The sequence below is a fragment of the Schistocerca nitens genome, chromosome 5 (assembly GCF_023898315.1).
Source record: "Schistocerca nitens isolate TAMUIC-IGC-003100 chromosome 5, iqSchNite1.1, whole genome shotgun sequence".
Taxonomy (NCBI): domain Eukaryota; kingdom Metazoa; phylum Arthropoda; class Insecta; order Orthoptera; family Acrididae; genus Schistocerca; species Schistocerca nitens.
The window spans coordinates 493637623-493658645 of NC_064618.1; the positions used below are offsets into that span (position 1 = coordinate 493637623).

At 39.2% G+C, this 21023-nt stretch overlaps 1 protein-coding gene across 3 annotated transcripts in view; it reads right to left on the bottom strand.

The window, feature by feature from the left end:
• LOC126260054 (arginine--tRNA ligase, cytoplasmic) overlaps window positions 1-21023 on the bottom strand; it is a 138540-nt gene that overhangs the window by 8286 nt on the left and 109231 nt on the right. For all 3 annotated transcript variants that reach the window (XM_049957243.1, XM_049957244.1, XM_049957246.1), the window contains 3 exons: window positions 11268-11433; window positions 10590-10912; window positions 7891-8032 (listed from right to left, as the gene is read on the bottom strand). In XM_049957243.1, coding sequence (XP_049813200.1) covers window positions 7891-8032; window positions 10590-10912; window positions 11268-11433 — 631 coding nt within the window. The remainder of the gene's footprint in view (window positions 1-7890; window positions 8033-10589; window positions 10913-11267; window positions 11434-21023) is intronic.

Sequence of the window (21023 nt, forward strand, 5' to 3'; positions counted from 1 at the left end):
CAAACATGATGGATGTCCGGCACATAGCTTGTGTCCGGTTGAAGCGGTATTGAATAGCATATTTCATGACAGGTGGATTATAGCATATTTCATGACAGGTGGATTGGTCGTCGAAGCACCATACCATGGCCCACACGTTCACCGGATCTGACATCCCCGGATTTCTTTCTGTGGGGAAAGTTGAAGGATATTTACTATCATGATCCACCGACAACGCCTGACAACATGCGTCAGCGCATTGTCAATGCATGTGTGAACATTACGGAAGGCGAACTACTCGCTGTTGAGAGGAATGTCATTACATGTATTGCCAAATGCAATGAGGTTGACGGACATCATTTTGAGCATTTATTGCATTAATGTGGTATTTACAGGTAATCATGCTGTAACAGCATGCATTCTCAGAAATGATAAGTTCATAAAGGTACATGTATCACATTGGAACAACCGAAATAAAATGTTCAAACGTACCTACATTTTTTATTTTAATTTAAAAAACTTACCTGTTACCAACCGTTAGTCTAAAATTATGATCCATATGTTTGTGACCATTACAGTGCTATCTGTCACAAAGCGAAAAAAGTGGTCCAACTAAAACATTCATATTTCTTTACGTACTACACGAATATGTAATAAAAAATGGGGGTTCCTATTTGAAAAATGCAGCTGATATCCGTTTGACCTATGGCAGCGCCAGTTAGCGGGCCAACCATAGTGCCATCTGGTTTCCCCCTTCAAGCTAGACAAGTTTTGTTCTTTGTAGTTTTTTTGTTTCACACTTATTTTGTGAGATATTTGGCCCGGTCATGATCGATGGACCACACTGTATATCTGAATTCCACCAAACACAGCACGTTAGTTTCCAAAGCACTGAAATTGGGATTGCGATGCGCTTGAGTAAGCCAATCACAGCTGATGTCATGTGATCTCGCAAGCCAATGATAGCTCATCTTCAGAGCATACGACACGTGACATAGTCAGCCAACAGCAACCAACATCATTGTTCAGTAGGCGAACACATAAATATGAAAAGTTAATGGTTTAAATTAATACACATTGTGCAGCTAAAAGAAAAGCTTTCACATATGATACTGGTCTTTTTACATGTGTTACACTTTAATATACATCACACAAATGTGCCAGGAAATTTTATAACAATACAGAAACGTCCAGGCATGAAATTCTGCTAAGTGGTTGGCCATCACGGTGTTAAGCTTTAAATGAGAATCAAATGCTCTGTGACTTAAGAAATTAAAAGCACATTTGCACACGTAACGTAATTCATCTTGCGTAAAATGAAATTTACTTAGAAAGTAACGCTTTTCAACCACCATTCGCAGTGTTTTCCTGTGACCTGTTACGATTTCATTTCAGCAGTTGTCAGAGAGCACCAGAAAATGGTGTTACTGTGCGTGCACAGCTACGATGACATAGGAAGCCCACATGTTTGTACCTATAAAGCGTTAAGAGAGCTTACATTACGTCTTAAACGAAACAGAACATCCGAGGGTACTCCAAGAGCATCAGAATTCTGTAAACTAGACTAAAATGCATAATTTGGCAGAAAGTGCACATTCGTATGTCCAGATTTCCAAAGAAATAGGCCCCTACCTGATGTTAAGCTTTTCAGTGTGGTTTTTGGGCTGCAAATTTTCTTGGGAGTATCAGTATCTAATGTTTGGTTCTTTATTATGGCATAATGCCATACGTGCCTGGGGATAAAAACGGGCACTTGTAATTCAGTAAACAGTTGAAACTAGCCAGTACTGTGGAATAAAATGCTTCGTTTCAAATAAATTGACTGCCTCTGTGGAAAAGATTAATAAAAGCCAAATTTCTTTAGCAAATCGACAAAAATAACTTCAGTATTCTGAAAGGCAATTAATGCTTGACTGCCAAAAACCTGGAATTAAAATAAAACCAGGAGACGAGTCTCGGTCGGGCACACAGTTTTAACCTGCCAGGAAGTTTCATATCAGCGCACACTCCGCTGCAGAGTGAAAATCTCATTCTAAAACTAATAACATTTAAGTCTTTGATAATTATATGACTATTTTAATTCACTTGCTAGCTCTCGGCCACATAAATTCGTTTTTGTTTTCATTTGATGTGAGAGTTGTAAACGAAGAAAAAACAGCAGAATCACTAAACTTAAACACAGGTCACGTGGAGACTACCGCCCTCTCCACTGCTACTTAGACTGCTCTGTGCATGCGCGAATTTGGCACCTTGGACTTGACAGAAGAATTTTTCCAGCTGTGTCTGACTGCTTGTTGCTACTGCTGATACAGCTAATAGTTGTACTTCAAATAGCCATAAGCAGAAGCAGGCTCTGCTCATACGCGAATCAACTGCACATGCGTACAAGCCCGCTGGCAACTGCTCAAATGAACCTAATGCAAACCGTTGTGACCTCACAGTCATCGGAAGCCGTTTGTTGTTATGAGTATTGCATAGTCTTCATTCTAAAGCCTTTGACACATTTTGATGTTGACAGGCACTTGTGTGTGTACTGTCGTTTGTTGTTGGAAATGATGCATTTCCCTTGCAACTTAAATTTATTTTGATTTTCTTTCCCTTGTACATGTTTCATTGCTGCAGTATTATTCTGCAGTAGTGGGCTAAAGTAAAATTCTTTGTTAGAGTATCAGTTCTTACCAGTCAAAATTACAAAAATTTTAATTGAAAACTATAACAATGAAAAATTCCTGGAATCCTAAAAATTCCTGGGTTTTTCCCGGTTTTCTCCCGGATGAAAAATTCCCAGGTTTTTCCCGGATCTCCCAGGTCGTATACACCCTGCAAACAGCCTCATGAACAAATTGTCATTCTGGCTTGAGATGCTGGAGGTGGCAGTCATGTGTGCATGAGCAGTGCTCATTTGTGCGTATGATGGTATATTTTTCTCTTTTGCTGATGAGGACTGTGGCTTTATGTAAGTGTCTTTTAATTGTGTCTGTCTGCAACTTAATGTGTCTTCTTTACGGCAAGTAGCAATCTATATTTTCCTACATTGTTGATATTCCTACCTAGTGTTTCCACTGTTTAACATACGATTATGTTTGATGAAACGGAACTATTATCCTATGCATATACCTACTGAGATTCAGTCCTCAAAGAATCCACTGAGATGACAAAATGTAACAACAACTTTCCCAAAACAGGGACTATACCATTAGTGCTGCATGGAAATGGGCGCTTGATGCTGAAAGCCAACAGAGAAACCAGCTATGACATCCACCATCTACCGAAATCAGCATCGCTACCAACGTTCTACAATCACAAACATCGAGCTAACTTCCAGAAAGCTATTTCACATGAGACATGTTTCTCATTGCAAAGCATGCTAGATGTACACTTTGAAATGACCTACTACATGTCATGGATGTGTTGCTCACTGTGAATTTCGACTGCAGCACTCTCCAGCGGTAGTTGCTTGCAACTTGCACATGGAATGTTTACAAAATAGGGCATGTTTAAAATAGCCGTGTTAACTCTGTTAATAATCATCGAAGAGAGACTCAGAAAATCATGAAGAAGAGTCTGGACTCGTTGATGGCTTAAACAGCGAATTGCTGGTGAAGAGATACTACCTATCCTGCACAATGATCTGAGATATGCACTAGTATGGTTATTCATGAACTCAATTAAATCTGCATCACTTTTTTTTTTTAATTGAAATATAATGTCTAATGTCAGTTTCCACATGCATAATACTCATATTCTCGATGTTGTATCAACCACTATCACTCTGAAGTAATGTACATAGATTTGATAATTGAGATTCATTTCGTAATTTCATTAGAATATAACAAAAGTTTTTTTGGCGCCATTCACCACAACTGAAAATCACATAGTATTTACTCGAATCTAAGCCGCACTCAAATCTAAGCCACACCTGAAAAATGTGACTCGAAGTCAAGGAAAAAAAAATTTCCCGAATCTAAGCCGCACGTGAAATTTGAGACTCGAAATTCAAGGGGAGAGAAAATTTTTAGGCCGCACCTCCAAATCGAAACAAAGTTGGTCCTTTTTAATATGAGACTCAATTTAGGTCGAATGAATGACGATACAGCTACAGTAGTTTGGTTCGAGTCGTAAGCTTAGCACTTAAGCTTTACCAGGTATCCATTGCTATGTGTCAGGTGCTCCGTCCGTATTTTTACGGGTACCCTTCCTTTTTCACGTGCTTTGGCTGGTTTGAATCGATTGCTATATTTTGCTTTGATCTGGTAAGTGCCGTTCTCTTTGTTATAGGTGTTTACGTCACTCTAAGCTGAAAATGCATTACTGTACTGTACTGTATTGTTTGTCGCATTCTGATAGTGCGTGTTTACGGCCTGTCACCGCTCGCGGCATGGCTTGCTTTTGTGCGTGCTACCGCCGCTTACAAAAAAAAGAGGATTTGTCTCATTAGCAAAACAATGGCAAGAGACTGCTATTTGTTGTTACTTACACTGCTGCTTTCTTTGATAATGATCAACAAGAACCAAATAATAGACTGCGTATGAGAAGATGTTCTGAACGAGAGTTTAGTGAAAATTTTTTTCCGTTTGAAAATCTTTGCAGACGGCTCTTTAGTACATTACACTCTGCACAGAAATTAGAGTCATCTTAGATTTAAAAATCTAGTCAATTGCCGTGCTTGATTTCTGACTGTATCACTATTAGGCATAAGAATAATACGAATATAAACATGACACGATATGTGTATTCTTCCGCATTTGCTGTTGTCTCACTCTAGTTTCGTAGTTTATTATGCCGACTGGATTTAAATGAGATAGCAGCAAACACGAAAGAATACATGGCAAAATGTTTATATTCGTATTATTCTTATGGTGAAGAGAATACTGCATGTGATTCACAATTCATAAAAGTTCCTATTAGCAACCATCTCTTCTCACAGGTAGGAAAAAATTCAGAATGTAGAGTAGGCTGTATTGACAAACATCCCAAACAGTCTTGCCAGTCGGATTTTCGTAGTACATTGAAATGCTGCTACATTCGAAGATGAACAATACGGAATTTGTATTTACTTCGTTGAATATTTCTTTTTCTTTTTTTTTTATTATTATTTACTGGCACAGAGGTTTTAGCGCCCGTATTTATCTTTGTGCCTGCAAAGCATGCCTGTGTAGCGCTACATATATTCGACGGCAGAAGTTAGTTGTGGCGGCACCTACCAACATTTTTCAGAACTTCCGCTTGCTTTGCACTCGATTCTAAGCCGCAGGCAGTTTTTTGGATTACAAAAACCGGAAAAAAAGTGTGGCTTAGATTCGAATAAATACGGTACCAGCAAGATACAAACATGAGACAGTCCACACCACAAAGATGGATACATGTCTTTTACACAAAGTTTCACAACAGCAAAAACATTCAGTGAGTAACTTGCATTTACTTTCTGACGTATGCTGGCAGTCACGTTATGATTTGTGACCACTGGGTAAATATTCCAGTCATAAGCCTATGCAACAAAAACTGCAGCATTATTTACAATAAATAACTTTGACTATTTCAGATCAAACGTCTATTATACCAATGCTATGCTAATAATTAGTAGGTTAACTGTCTTTGAATGCCAGTGCCGGTAGATGCTGATTCTTCACGAAGCTACCAACACTTCCGACAAGTGCTGCATTCTCCTGAGTGTTTTGCGTAGCTCTAAAGCACCATGATGATTGTTATCTTTCATCTAGAAATTTATTCAGGCATTACAGGGTTAAATTAATACAAAAGTCACAGATTTATTTATTTATTTATTTTAGGGGGAGGGGGGGGAGGGGGAGGGTGGAGAGGAGTATTGCCATTAGTGAAACAGGAATCTGATACCTTTTCCTCCACAGTTCATGATGTTATCGATTATGGTACAGTTTGAAAGTGACAATTGTGTCTGCATCACATGGTATGTAATCTCTACAAACATCTCAAGGCTGTACAACAGATGTCATTATTTGAAATTTAACCATGACAAATTGTAGCAAAAATTGCATGCTTTTGATAAATGACCATTGTGCTGTAGCAATAAAATGTATATTTTCATAGAATGCAATTTACAATATATAATGCATCACATACAAGAAGCTTTCAACTACCGTTATGTAGCTTCCTATCGTTTTATTGTAACAAATTATACCAAAAACTCAGCATTTTCTAGACTTCTCAATGTGCTGGTGCTCTGAAATGCTTATATACATATCAAGTGCATAATAATATAAAAACCACCAAATATGGAGTTCAACTCAATGTGACTCAATACAAGCTCTGCTTGTGATGTATGCTGCATCTCACTCACCATGTTCCTCTCCACAAGGCAAAAATCTGACATGGTATATTCTTCCTTTCACACTCTCAATGTAGTTGAATGTGGAATTACCCAATGTGGCATTATCAACTCCTTATAAACAAAAGTTTTCAAGTCCCATGTGAGGATGCCCGTAGCATATGGAAATTTGGTGACTTCATAATATCTACATGACATAAATTAGGCCAACTAAAATACCTAACAACCAACTGAAATCTCCTGATAATGACAACAGAAGCAGTTAATCACAGCTCAAGACTTACAAATCTGATGTGGCAGGAGCTCTTGTGAAGCATAACATTTATTCAAGAAAGCCACATCAAAAAACTATGTTGTCATAGATGGGAGGTGTGACTGAAACACATCATTCCACCATAATACTCTTTCCCTCAATCTCTGCTAGCCCCTGTCCAAAACCCATCTCCAACCTGCCCCATAATTGAAACTTCAAGAAACCTGAATCCAACCCTTCTTCCCCAGTCTCGCCTTTCTCTGTTCTGTCCCCCCATTCCTAATCCACTCATTCATGTCATCATCATCATCAGGCACAGCATGAACTCACAAGTGCCTTTTTGCTGCACTCATTACAATTCTCTGATTGCTCTAATGATTCACTTCTGGTTAGCTGGGCAATCACAAAGTCTGACTGCTATGAGGACACGGGTTCAATTCCCAGTACTGTCACGATTTTTCCCTTGGTAATAGAACTGGAATAGGATGCACTTAGCCTTATGAGGTCACCTGAGGAACATCACAATGAGAAGCAATGGCTTGAAGGTCTGAAAGAGCAGTGAGGCCTCATGTTCCTGTATACTGTCTCCAAATAATGCCACATGGCAGATGACTACATGGGGATCCATCAACACTGTGTGGTCTTCAGGGACTGAACACTTTTTGAAATCATTTTGTTCATCTCTTTCAACAAATAATTTTTTTAATGACTGAAACTTCAGTCTCCAAGTTCCTCCAACTTCCAGTGCCTTCCCAATTCTTCCTGCCTGCCCGTATTTCAAAAATTCCACTGATGTAACCATTTGTAAAACACAAAAATAAGTAATACACAAAAATAAGTTCTGGAATGCCTCATTTTGTCTTCCTTCCTCAATGCAAAAGTCTCTCATTTCATTCCATAAAAATTCATGTCTAGCTCAGCATGACCACATTCACACTTGCATCTAACAATGCATTTTCTGCAGTGCTTGTGACAATTTCACACCACATACCATGATTAGCCATGCTTTTCTGCAGTAAGTGATTAATTAGGAGGAAATAAGTTGCTGGTGATTTTTACACCAATTATAAGTCTGACAGTAATAGATATAATACCAGTTTCATTCTACTACACATTTATTTGGGTTGACATAAATTATTATTTTGCTCTTTTTGTACTAACTATGCTGCAAATGTTCACTATTTCTCTCAATTCACAGTACTCTCAGGACAGAAAAAGGCAAAATAATAATTCAGTAACTCTGTGTTTTGCAATGTTTATAAAAACATCATACTTACAAAAGATAACGAAAACAAAAAGGAAACCTACTCAAAATTCTGAACAGGCAAACTACTATTTAGAATTTTATGCTTACCTGTAGAATCTTTTTCCACGCAGTAGCAAGCATCGTAAAAATCAGTAAAAGTGCAGCTAATTTCGTAGAGATATTCACATAAATGATGGAGACAGAGATCTTTTGTTATTTTTTCTAAAGTCTCAGGCAGACGAAGCAGCACCTGTAAAGGAGAAATAAATATTCATAACATATTTCTGAAGTAATTTCATAATTAACAACCGCATAAAAATGTACATACAGTGGAGACATTTTTAGATTAATTATGCTGACTAGATTTCAGGTTTTCTTAAGGTAAAAATTACACAATAATTAAGCATAACAGGTAAACATGCCTATCACATACCTTATGAAAAAGATATAAAACAAGTACTTACAAAGAAATTACAAAATGTGACTATATTTCGAAACCCTAAACTCAGTCGGGAAAACCTCAAGTAATAATTTGGATAACTTTAATACTATCATACAAACTCAATGCCAAAATTTCCATCTCATGATAATGAGGAGCGACAAAAGCCTAGGTTAGTATGCACTTTAATATATATGGTGTATTTAAAAAGTGTCAACAGCCTTGGCGCAGTGATAACACCAGTTCCAAATCAGATAACTGACATTAAGAACTGTTATGGCTTGGCTAGCACCTGGATGGGCCACCATCCTGGTCTGCCGAGCACTGCTGGCAGGACGGGCGCACTCAGCCCTTGTGAGGCCAACTGGGGTGCTATCTGATTGAGAAGTAGCGGCTCTTATCACAAAAAGTGACAATGGCCAGGAGAGCAGTGTGCTGACTACATGCCCCTCCTCACCTATATACAGTGACACCTACAGACAGAGGATGACATGGTAGGCAGTCGGTACTGTTGGGCCTTACAAGGCCTGTTCCCATGGAAAAAGAAAGAAAGAGAGAGAGATGTCTACAAGGTAAGTGTTCTCTGTTTGTATTTCAATGTTGGCTGCTCAAAGTGACACAAATGCAGCACCATCTTTTGATTGTTTGCAAAGCCACAAAAGTTGTCATTTTGATTCAATAGGTGTTTGCTGAGTGACAGCAAACTACAATGGCTATGGAAATTGATGTTCGTCCAGTTGTGAAATATATGCTGTAATTCCGAGTTGTGTTTGCAAAAGAATGTATAGCTGATCAAATTCATCATCATCATCATCATCATCATCATCATCATCATCATCATCATGAGCCAATTCAATCATTAGGAGTTAAACCTAGTTTGTAGGCTTACAGTAATGAATGAAGGAAGGGTTCGACAACTGTGTCGAGATTTCAAAAGTAGTACAAATGCATATGATGAAGTGAGGAGTGGCAGTATCCAGACTGATACAGTCATGTAACATGCTCTGAGGCAGCACAGTGTCCAAAAGCTTAGCAAAGATTTTAACCTTGTATATGTGCCTGTCAACTATCCATAGTATTACATTTGCAAGTCAAGTTGTCAATAGATTAACCCAAGGAAGATTGCATCGAACTAAATATAGTATTAATTTAGGAATTTTCAATATAGTTCTTCTTTCACTTCCTACTTAATTCCAGTTTATATGATCCTGATTATAGTTAGGGTAAGAACAAAAATCAACATTCTATGTTTCTTTTTAAAATATCTATTCATAATTTAATGCAAAGCTTGTCTTGAAGTAAGTATTTTTGATTTTACTGTCATTTTCACAGTTCTGTTGCAATCTAATTTAACAAAAGGCAATGTACTTATTACAAGTCCTACAGCTGCACAGTATTCACCAATGAAGTGTCTAAATGCAAGTATTATCTTCTTTACTTTCAAACTTTTATTTTTGTTCGCATCATTATATTGGTTCTTTATCACATTAAAAACGATTTCCCTTTAATTACTGTTTCATATAACTACTTGTTTTGTGGTCTGACTGTGGCGGATCTATTGGTGCTCTCCATACAGTGCACAGACTGCTTCAGTTAACACTGTACTCTTAGAGAAAGTTTATTTGTAATAGTGTGATTACTTGGCATATCTCATTGAAAAATAAATATCAAAATTTTTGAAGATAAAAAATCCCTCAGTGGCATAATTAATCTACCAGTCTATCACAACATGGTGTCACAGGCAATCAGTTTAGTTGTTAAGTGCATTTGAATGGATTTTTTACTGGAAGAACTAAAAAAATTGCAATCTAATAACATTATGCACGGTTGGAAGAATCACTTGCAATCTGAACAAAATGATTAGCAACACCAAATGTCTCCAATAAGACTTTGATTTTTAGACAGAGAGTGACATATTACAAGGTATTAAAACCTTAAAACTTGACAGATGGGTTATCGTAAAGCTAAATACAACATTAATTCATTAGCTCCTGGTGTTTATATTTTCAGTACACTATACCTTATCTTTTCTATACAAAGAGAAATAATAAAAGTTAAAATATTCCTATCAAACTGCTCAATGATAAGCTACCATCGACCAGATGTGGGCAAATAGTGGCTCGCTAATGGTTTTGGGGTGGCACGCCAAGACAGAATTTTCATGTAACTATTTATACCTTTTCTGAAACTCCTGCCATAGATCATATGTGCCTTGCAAGTGAATACTCCATTAACATCCCTGATAAACAGTTAGAGTTCACATTCATACTTTAATACGAAGTCTTGTACCAAATGAAGTTTATGACGTGTACAAGGGCAGCTCAGTGAAAATGATTTCATACGGATGCAGGATAGATTTTCTACTTACCTTTGCAAGCTTCCATTCACGTTCATGAGTGATCGAAACAGGTACGGTTCCAACAGCTTCACGTACTTTTGATGATTCAAGTCCAGCAGTACGTGCTATTGATCGAATTCGAGTCAGAGCATATAGCAAATACACAGCAGTATTTCCACGATCCTCTAACATCTTGTCAAATGAAAATACATAGTCATGATTTCGATTGTGTGACAAGTCAGCATATTTTATGCAACCATATGCTACGGCTTCCTGGGCCTTAACTAATTCCTCCTGTGTAAGTACCTGATCCCGTTGCTTCTCTTTCAGTTTTTCCAAAGAGCGGCGGAGACCTTTAGAAAAAAATATAACAAATGATTTTCTGCTGGCACATATTACTTCCTTTTATGCATTATATTTGAGGCACATAAACTTGATTAATAGCCTTAAAATGTCTATGTTTTTTGCACATAAACTATAGTAATAGTAGCATAAAACGCATAATCTTCCTTTTAATTTAAAGAAGGCATATGTTAATGAACAAACATGCAAAGAGGATTAGAAGACAACCTATTCATTTATACATTATGTACGGAATTAGTTGAACCTTCACAGTCCTAGTGTATTCCTCAGCAAAAACTAATACAAAATTTCAAAAATAATATTAGAAATTATAATGTACTAACACCTTCAGAACAATATGTATACCTTCATCAAGTAGTTCTACAAGCTGTACTGTTTCACCGGAACGTGTCTTGAATTTCTTTTTATCTTCTCCAAGGACGAGCCCAAAACCCACGTGGTCAATACGGACATTTGGTTTCAGAATACCAACACGTTTTGCACAGCTGAAGAGCACTTTGAAGTGACCTGCCTGGAATATACAAACTGGGTTAGTATGACCATTTGATTTAGATATAAATACAAAATTCCAAACTAACTACAGCTTCAAATGTAACAATTCTTTCTTATATCCACAGAAGTAACAGGATATTAGCATATATATGCATCTGCAACGACAAGGTCAAGTAAACTGCTTATCACTACAACTTAAGCCATAAGCACTGGAATTAAGAACTGTGATTTATTTTATTTTTCCACAATGCACAGAAATTTCAGTCAATAAATCCATCAGTTTTTATGTACCTCATAATCTCCTGCTGTCTGGTTCATAGAAATTATCTGGTCTGGAAAATCCAAGATGGAATGTAACAATATTATGAAAAGGATGCTTCTTGCCATATAGCGGGGAATCTGAGTCGTGGATAGGCACAACAAAAAGACTGTCAGAAAGTGAGCTTTCAGCCACCTTCATCGGAAATAGACAAAAAACACACACTCACAAATGCAACTCACTCAGCAGCCAGAGACTGTGGTCAAGTGTGTGTGAGCTGCGTTTGTGTGAGTGTCTGTATGTATGCTGTGTATTTCCATCGAAGGCCTTGTTGGCCCAAAGCTCACTTTCTGACAGACATTTTGTTGTGCCTATCTGCGACTCAGCATCTTTGATAAATGGAGAGTAGCAACTATTCTTTTCATGATATTGTTACAAATTGTCTATTCTGTTTGACTGGGAAAATTTGGGAAGCATCAATTCAATTAAAATAGTCAATCAAAAATGCAATTGTCTTTGAAACAGTAAGACTGGATTGCCTTGTGCTGCTGTTCTATGTTTCATATGTATGAATTAATTCTGTGTGAAGTAGTTAATAAGAGATGTAAACTGGAGGAAAAATGGCAAATTAATTGTAAACATTTAACTGAAGCATAGAGCCTGGTACCTTGTCTTTGGCTAATAAGAATGTAAAATAAATGTAGTCCTATTTTACAGTAAGTGCTGGATGCTGAAGAGACAAGACCAAAGAATAAACTACACAGAGAATCTGATACCAAAACATGATGACCACCCAACTGTTATACACAGGTTTTCTTGAGGTCCATTCCATGGCATGTTGTGTTCTTAATAAAACATTCATGAATCAGATCTCATTGCTGTCAATTAACAAGGACAGAGTAACACTTCAGCAAATAGAGCTAGTGAGGATTCTAATATAGGTATTATCCAAGCAAATCAGGAGCCACTAACAAATTTGACATCATGGGACATTAAACAGCAGATAATCATCAGCAAGCAACCACATCTTTAACGCATGGGGGGGGGGGGGGGGGGGCATGGAAACTTCCAATTTCTATCACATCATTGAGATACTGCAGTTGGATGGGTGCAAACTGGCAAACTTGGATGCCCTCATTACGAAATAGCTTCTTCTGACCTAGACCACATGTCACAAAACATAATATACATCAGGGTGCACATTCCTAGTAAGCGTACAACAGGAACATCCCAAAGGGGCAATACTTGACAACTCAAGAGTACAGAATTGACATTTTTTTTTAATGTACGAAACAAATGTAGGTATTACCAGCACTCACTACAAAGGGATGAAATGCACAGGGCACTGGACTTAACCTTGCACCTTCAACTAATACTAAAAACAACCAAGAATAAGTACTGTGCATGAACAAATGAAATGTGACCCAAGTTTCTTACTAATAACATCAAGATCCCCACCATACAGCCCACCCTTCACAAGACTGGTGGGATAATGATATGCACCAAGAGAGCTTGGCCAGACATTTACTACACACTGTTTTGTCAAATGACAGCTAGGACTCAGACAATAACCATCAATCAGGACATTATTACCACAGTACAAAAACAATGTTGCCTTACTTCCATTTGCATAGCAAGAAGCAGCAGTGATGGTCACACTTAAATTGGACTATGCATTTATGTTCAATAATGAATGGTAGCTCACAATTTTTGTTTGCTGAAGAGGCCCCCAGGTCCCAAAATAGTTTTGGTATTATTTTAGGCAACTATAGAACTATAGTATACGTCACACAGTAAAATGGCTGACTGGGCAGCATACGGTAATAAGTAATATTATCAAAGTCTGCTTGTGATACCTTTGTGTGGTCTGATAATTTGGACTGAATGGTAGAGCATGCTGATGACATCTTAGAGCTGCTGTCTGAGAATTTCAGCCACAAGCTTGAAGAAAATGCAAACTACATTCTTTGACAGATGCAGCAATGGTGCGGAAGTACTAAATTAAAAATAACAACAAAGAAATAACATGTACATTGCATCCAACCCTAAAGCTACATGACAGTCCAATCACTCTACATTGTTGACATTCACTAAAGAGTATTCCTTAATGATGGAAGGAACTTTTTGGCACAAATACATACAGTTTACAAAAAGATGCATAAAATTGTCACCACTTGCACTGGCAGCTGCAACTTAACCTCAGTGGCTGTAGTACTTCGCTGCAATTCAAGTTCAATGGGCAATTTTAACTTTGCAGCAAGTGCTTAAGCACGATCACTAAATTTGGTACAAAACTGAGCCGCCCTACAACACATACAGTGAGGAATTCACCTGAGATTGACAGAAACCTTTACCAGCAGAAGTTCTCCTTGTGATTCTTGAAATACACCCCATCGACATCACAGTGAAATATACAGTCATAACATACTGGTTTCAGTGACACAAAAGATGAAATGTTTTAGGACAAATAACAAGACTGGAGACTTGATGAATGCCAATGGGATTAGAACAGTAGAAGTCCTCTTATTAACATGGAGAAGGGAGTGTGCAGTAGGGTGGTGTGGAACAGGAAGGGGGAGAGAATACAAATGATGATGATCGCATTGGGTTCAGGGCACTCAATAGCATCGTTATCAGCATCCTTGCACAAATGAATTAAACGCTTAGTGAAATTAGTTCCTCCTTGTATACAATCTTCTTGGATGACGACCCACAGACACACATCATACACTTGAAAGACTGTTGGCAATAACTTAGAGACAACTGTTGCTTTTCAACACACCAAAATGGACAGTAAAAATTTTGTGCGTGGGAGTGTGTATGTCTGCTTGCAAGGTCATGCCTTTTCCTCATGCGTACATGAAACTACAAAAAAGACATGATAATGTAGTTGAAACAAAGATTAGTTGAAGGAAGTGCTGAAAGTTACTCCCCGGTAGATGTTGCCGACTACCACTCACAGACCAGAGAAATATCCAGTCGCTGTGAGAACATAAAATGACATACAACAGCTACAGACAACGGTGTTAAAAATGCTTGAATAAGAACTTGAGACTTAGTGTAACAATATATATTAAAAAGAGAAATGTAGACCGTCAGAATTGTAAAATTGATTAAGATAACCATGGCTGGTTTGATTACTGGCTAACAATGGAGGCACAAACCACTCTGAGATGCATTAAATTAACCTACCTAATAGTCTGGGTAGGAGCCCGACAACAACAAAAAAATCATAAAGCCTTTTCCGTACTCATCTCATCGTTATTTACAACAATGAACCAATTCTTCTCAAGAAAAACTGCTGCTCTCTTGGCAGCCGGAGACAGCGGTCACGTGTGTGTCATCTGTGTGTGTGTGTGTGTGTGTGTGTGTGTGTGTGTGTGGTCTTTTTCAGAAGAAGGTCTTCTGGTCGAAAGCTTACATGTTTAGTAGTCTCTTTGTTGTGCCTGTCTGCGACTCGATTTCTCCGCTATATGGTGAGTAGCAATCTGTCCTTTTCAGAACACTCTAATTGAATAAGTGCCACAGGCACCTCCCACTGGAAGATGTACCTGTGGGTCAGAGGACAGTGCTCCACTCTCAGTCATGTTAAAGCCACTTCTTTCAGTCACTCTGATGAACTATGTTTGCCATGCGAAGCTGTAGGCTTCAGCTGCCTTAATGCATTATTTTGTTCCTCCAGCCATGCATCCTCTCACATACATGTAGCTTTCCTTCGCAAAAACACGGTACCAGCACACAAGGGGACAGAATACAGCAGGACATTGCTTTCACTGCATGCATTCCTTGCTGACATCTCAACTTGCTCATTTTCCAGTACTTCTGTATGGTCCAGTAACCAGCATAGATATACTTTTTCTCCTTGTCATTGCAGCACGTAAAGTGTCTTGTTAGATTTGTACAGCTCTGTCTGCTGGTTAAAGTGGCTGAATGCTGTCAAGAGCACTTGGGGTATCAGAGCAGATAAAGTTATTTTGTCAGTTGGATCTTATCTGCTCCATTGCCATTCGTCTGGAAGTCTAATTCTAAGGACCCATCAAGAAAAACTACTGCACAGCTGATGGTATGACCCTGCTTGGACCCATGAGTATAAATAACTGTCAAATTTCAGTTCAACTCCATAAACTCGTAAAAGGTTTGTTTAAAAATAAAACATGGTGTACAAGATTTCTGGTACCTTGGCAAATTTAAAAACAATCTTGTTTCACTGACAAACATGGGGATACAACCCTGTGTTAAAATATTCAGGTCCACCACACAAAAACACTGCAATCTGCTCCTTTGCTGCAATCCAAAATTATCTTCTTGATCTCCTTTGATTTAAATGCATACCTTCATTCTACTGATAATCAGACAAGAAGATTGAAGGCCAGAGTCTGGGGCACCGACTGGACATTATATCCATCTCGCATCACGAGTAACTTACACAGATGGTAGGGGGCAGCCAGCCTCAGCACAGATAGTGGTATAGCACTTGACCAGAAGGCTCCTGTCATCAATCTAATGCCCTCATGGTGAAATGAGTGAAAGATCTTTAAAGAGGATGGTTGTAAAGAACCATAGACAATACAGTAATAGGCTCTCATAAAATAACAACAGGGAGGATCTGCAGCCCTAATCCCCCCCCCCCCCCCCCCCCCCCGCAGTATCTGCCACTAAGGCACTAGTAAGATGTGTACAACCTTTAGAGCTCTTGATTTTAGAGTATTTCATTAAAAACGAGGCCCACGAGTTTTACTGATCCCTCGAAGTCAAAAGTGATATCCCTCAGTCGCAGCGCCGGTAATCATAGAGCAGTTGTTTCAAGACTGTAAGACCAACAAAAGAAAATCATGAGAATGGCGCTCATCAAACTATAACAGAATTTGAAAGCAGCCACTCAGATGGAAGCATGAGAAGATTACATCAGAATGAAAATCGTTCATAAAAAAGATGGCATCGAACAGGACAGGGCTCCTGACTGTGGCCATTATGCTGTTGAGTCTATTACAGCCATAGTAACACTTAGGACATTTTACTCTTGAGTTTGTTATTCTGAGAGTGAACAACCAAACTTGAATCTAAAATAACTTTATGAAAGGAAGGGTCACACTGTAATGGGAAGAATCACCATTTAGTGTCATACCATGCCTTATCAACATAAAAATGTTTCTATCAAGTGCAGCACATGTAAATAAAATGGCCTCTCATATTGCTGCCTAAAGGAGTATTTGATTGTCAAATGCAGAGTGATGCCTATGGAAGACACATACTGAAGGCAACTGAAGAGATTACCCAGTTTTTATAAACCATAGTAACTGGCTACTAGTCATTCATTTCAACATTTTCTATACAAATTGCAAGTGCCAGTTACTGTCATAGGGCACTTTGTCTGGGGCTGGTATTGTACTGTGAATTACAGATAGTGCATACTCTAACTTCTTCATCCACGAAAAGTGGTTGTACTCTTCAGTGTTACTGTAACAGAAGTCCAACCATGTCCTCTCAGCTAATTTCTACCTGCATTGGAAAGTGGGATCTTGACTGGCACTAGATGTAATTTGTCCAAATTATTTCACCACTGAGCTACAGCTTCTGGTGAAATCAGGTGCCACTGTTCTGTATGGCTGTTGCAGTAGATAACTTGCCTTTCCCACTGATCCTTCTCATCGATTGCTGTATCTTTACTGATGGTGTGAAAAGGTTAACACAATACAAAAACTGTTGCTGTGACTGCTTTTCACTCTGCCTAATGGGGCACCGAGTTTGTACCTGAGCAGTGTCAAATGCCACAAGGTTGTCAGCAGATGGACTAAGTTCAAACTTTCGTAGAACAGCTTCCCATACCTGATGGTTAAGTGGCATTCTTGCTCCACAATGACAATGGCCACCTGTCATATTTAGAAAGAGACCTGTAGATAGAGAACTTCAGCAGCCCAGTGAATGATGTTAGCTGCCCGTTCTGTCATGTACTGGATGCTGGATTGATGTTGGAATACAGCCAGGTTGTTGTACAGTGTCCAGTTGGCTTTGTTTATCATCTATTTATGTGGCTTGCTCACAGGTACTGATTTATGTGGCAAGTGGATGCAAATGGAAAAAATGTCACTTGAGTGCTAATAGTCCTCCACTTCCTAAAGGATAGTATTGGTGTTAAAGATTAAAGTGACAGACAGTGTGGATGATCCATCTGCAATGATGACTTGTCAAATTCACTGTATTGAAGAGGCAGACATCATCTTACAAGAGAAATATGTTCACTCTTTGAGTATATGTATGTAGAGCCCTACTGCATGTGATGTGCACTGAAATCTCTGAGGAATATAACAGGATGAGGGAGTTCATGGATAAGGTCACTGCTGTTTACAGTTTCATAGGGTGGGTCATCATTTCTGTTGATGATGTAGTCTTTATACCACAGGATTATCTGAAAGTTTGAAATATGACTGGTATGTACACGAACAAGTGCTTGCCCTGTGTCAAAGGCCTAACTTCTTCCACGCGTGTTCATACCCTGTTCATATTCTTCTGCAGTGTGGGAGTGATCAGAAGTAGTTTTCTTTTTCACTATCTCTTTTGGTAACACATGTTGGACAGTGAGAGGAACAGTAACAACACTACCACTGACTTCATCGACATATAAAGTACAGATCCATTTCATAGTTACCTACATCAGTCAATACTAACCTCAGATGATCTGATGGTTTAATGCAAGGTTTTTTTTTTTTTTTTTTTTTTTTTTTTTAATTTGGCTATTTTTGGCTGTGGATTTACTCTGTTGTTGTTATGCCTGCTGTCTGCATAAGGTTGAACAGCTTTTTGCATTTAGCTTTGTGGCAGAAGGTTGTCTTTGTAGCCTGGTAATGACATCTAGTGGAACTCATAGTACCTGAAGGCTACGTAGTATGAGCGTTATTGCATGTACATTTACATGCATACACACTTGTGCTACTACTACTGTCTGTGTTTGCATGGTAGTGCTGACTTTGACTCCCACTTTTCACTGTGTGGCTGTTGAAAAAAGGAGGTTTTTTGCCTGAGTATACAGAATTATCTTGGTCACTTTAATTTTTTGCATTTCCTTTTCTCCTAGAAACATTGGCAATTTTTGCTCCGAGCATAGTGATTACACAAGCTTGACAGTGATCAGGTAACTATCCTGCGTTTGGCACATGTTGCCTTACTGTGGTGTGACTGTATCTTCAACACTTTTAGCATCACACTGGACTGGTCACAAAAGACGTTACCTTCAGTCGAATAAATATGGTCTAGGTGTGTTCTGGAAGAGCAGATGAACTGAAAGTTAGAATGAGAGTGGCAGTCTTCTCCAGCTCATCATTCGCGCTCTTCATCAAATTTCAAATTTCTATAATGCTTTCATTTCCCACTCCTTTAGCTGTTCAGTCGAAATAACCAATGTATAGCATAATACCAGTTATATGTATGTATAAATACTGGAGGAGACAATTCAGTCTATGTGCATTATTATGCACAAATAATGTCAATGGTTGTTGAGTACTGAAAGAAGTTCAAGGTTACATTGAATTTCTGGAAGATACAGACAAGATTAAAAATGCAAAAGAGTGTGTGTGCGTCTGTGTTTGTGAGTGTGTGTGTGTGTGTGTGTGTGTGTGTGTGTATATATCTAAAAACACAGATGATGTGACTAACCGAACGAAAGTGCTGGCAGGTCGATAGACACACAAACATACACACGAAATTCAAGCTTTCGCAACAAACTGTTGCTTCATCAGGAAAGAGGGAAGGAGAGGGAAAGACGAAAGGATGTGGGTTTTAAGGGAGAGGGTAAGGAGTCATTCCAATCCCGGGAGCGGAAAGACTTACCTTAGGGGGAAAAAAGGACAGTTATACACTCGCACACACACACATATCCATCCGCACATACACAGACACAAGCAGACATTTGTAAAGGCAAAGAGTTTGAGCAGAGATGTCAGTCGAGGCGGAAGTACAGAGGCAAAGATGTTGTTGAAAGACAGGTGACGTATGAGCGGCGGCAAATTGAAATTAGCGGAGATTGAGGCCTGGCAGATAACGAGAAGAGAGGATATACTGAAGGGCAAGTTCCCATCTCCAGAGTTCTGACAGGTTGGTGTTAGCGGGAAGTATCCAGATAACCCGGACGGTGTAACACTGTGCCAAGATGTGCTGGCCGTGCACCAAGGCATGTTTAGCCACAGGGTGATCCTCATTACCAACAAACACTGTCTGCCTGTGTCCATTCATGCGAATGGACAGTTTGTTGCTGGTCATTCCCACACAGAAAGCTTCACAGTGTAGGCAGGTCAGCTGGTAAATCACGTGGGTGCTTTCACACGTGGTTCTGCCTTTGATCATGTACACCTTCCGGGTTACAGGACTGGAGTAGGTGGTGGTGGGAGGGTGCATGGGACAGGTTTTACACCGGGGGGCGGTTACAGGGGTAGGAGCCAAAGGGTAGGGAAGGTGGTTTGGGGATTTCATAGGGATGAACTAAGAGGTTACGAAGGTTAGGTGGACGGCGGAAAGACACTCTTGGTGGAGTGGGGAGGATTTCATGAAGGATGGATCTCATTTCAGGGCAGGATTTGAGGAAGTCATATCCCTGCTGGAGAGCCACATTCAGAGTCTGATCCAGTCCCGGAAAATATCCTGTCACAAGCGGGGCACTTTTGGGGTTCTTCTGTGGGAGGTTCTGGGTTTGAGGAGATGAGGAAGTGGCTCTGGTTATTTGCTTCTGTACCAGGTCGGGAGGGTAGTTGCGGGATGCGAAAGCTGTTTTCAGGTTGTTGGTGTAATGGTTCAGGGATTCCGGACTGGAGCAGATTTGTTTGCCACGAAGACCTAGGCTGTAGGGAAGGGACCGTTTGATGTGGAATGGGTGGCAGCTGTCATAATGGAGGTACTGTTGCTTGTTGGTGGGTTTGATGTGGACGGACGTGTGAAGCTGGTCATTGGACAGGTGGAGGTCAACATCAAGGAAAGTGGCATGGGATTTGGAGTAGGGCCAGGTGAATATGATGGAACCAAAGGAGTTGAGGTTGGAGAGGAAATTCTGGAGTTCTTCTCTTCTATTCTATTCGCAAATAAAGTGAGGGAAAACGACTATCTAAAACCTCCACACAAGCCCTAATTTCTCATGTTTTATCCTCACAGTCCTTAACGCAAAATGAATGTTCGTGACAATAGAATCCTTCTGCAGTCGGACTCAAATGCCAGTTCTCTAAATTTGTGGACTATTGCCTTGCGGAAAGAGCAACGTCTTCCCAAGGGATTCCCATTTGAATTCAACAAGCATCTCCGTAATACCTGCTTGCTGATGGAAGGTACGAGTAACAAATCTAACAGTCCACCTCTTAGTTTCTCTGCTG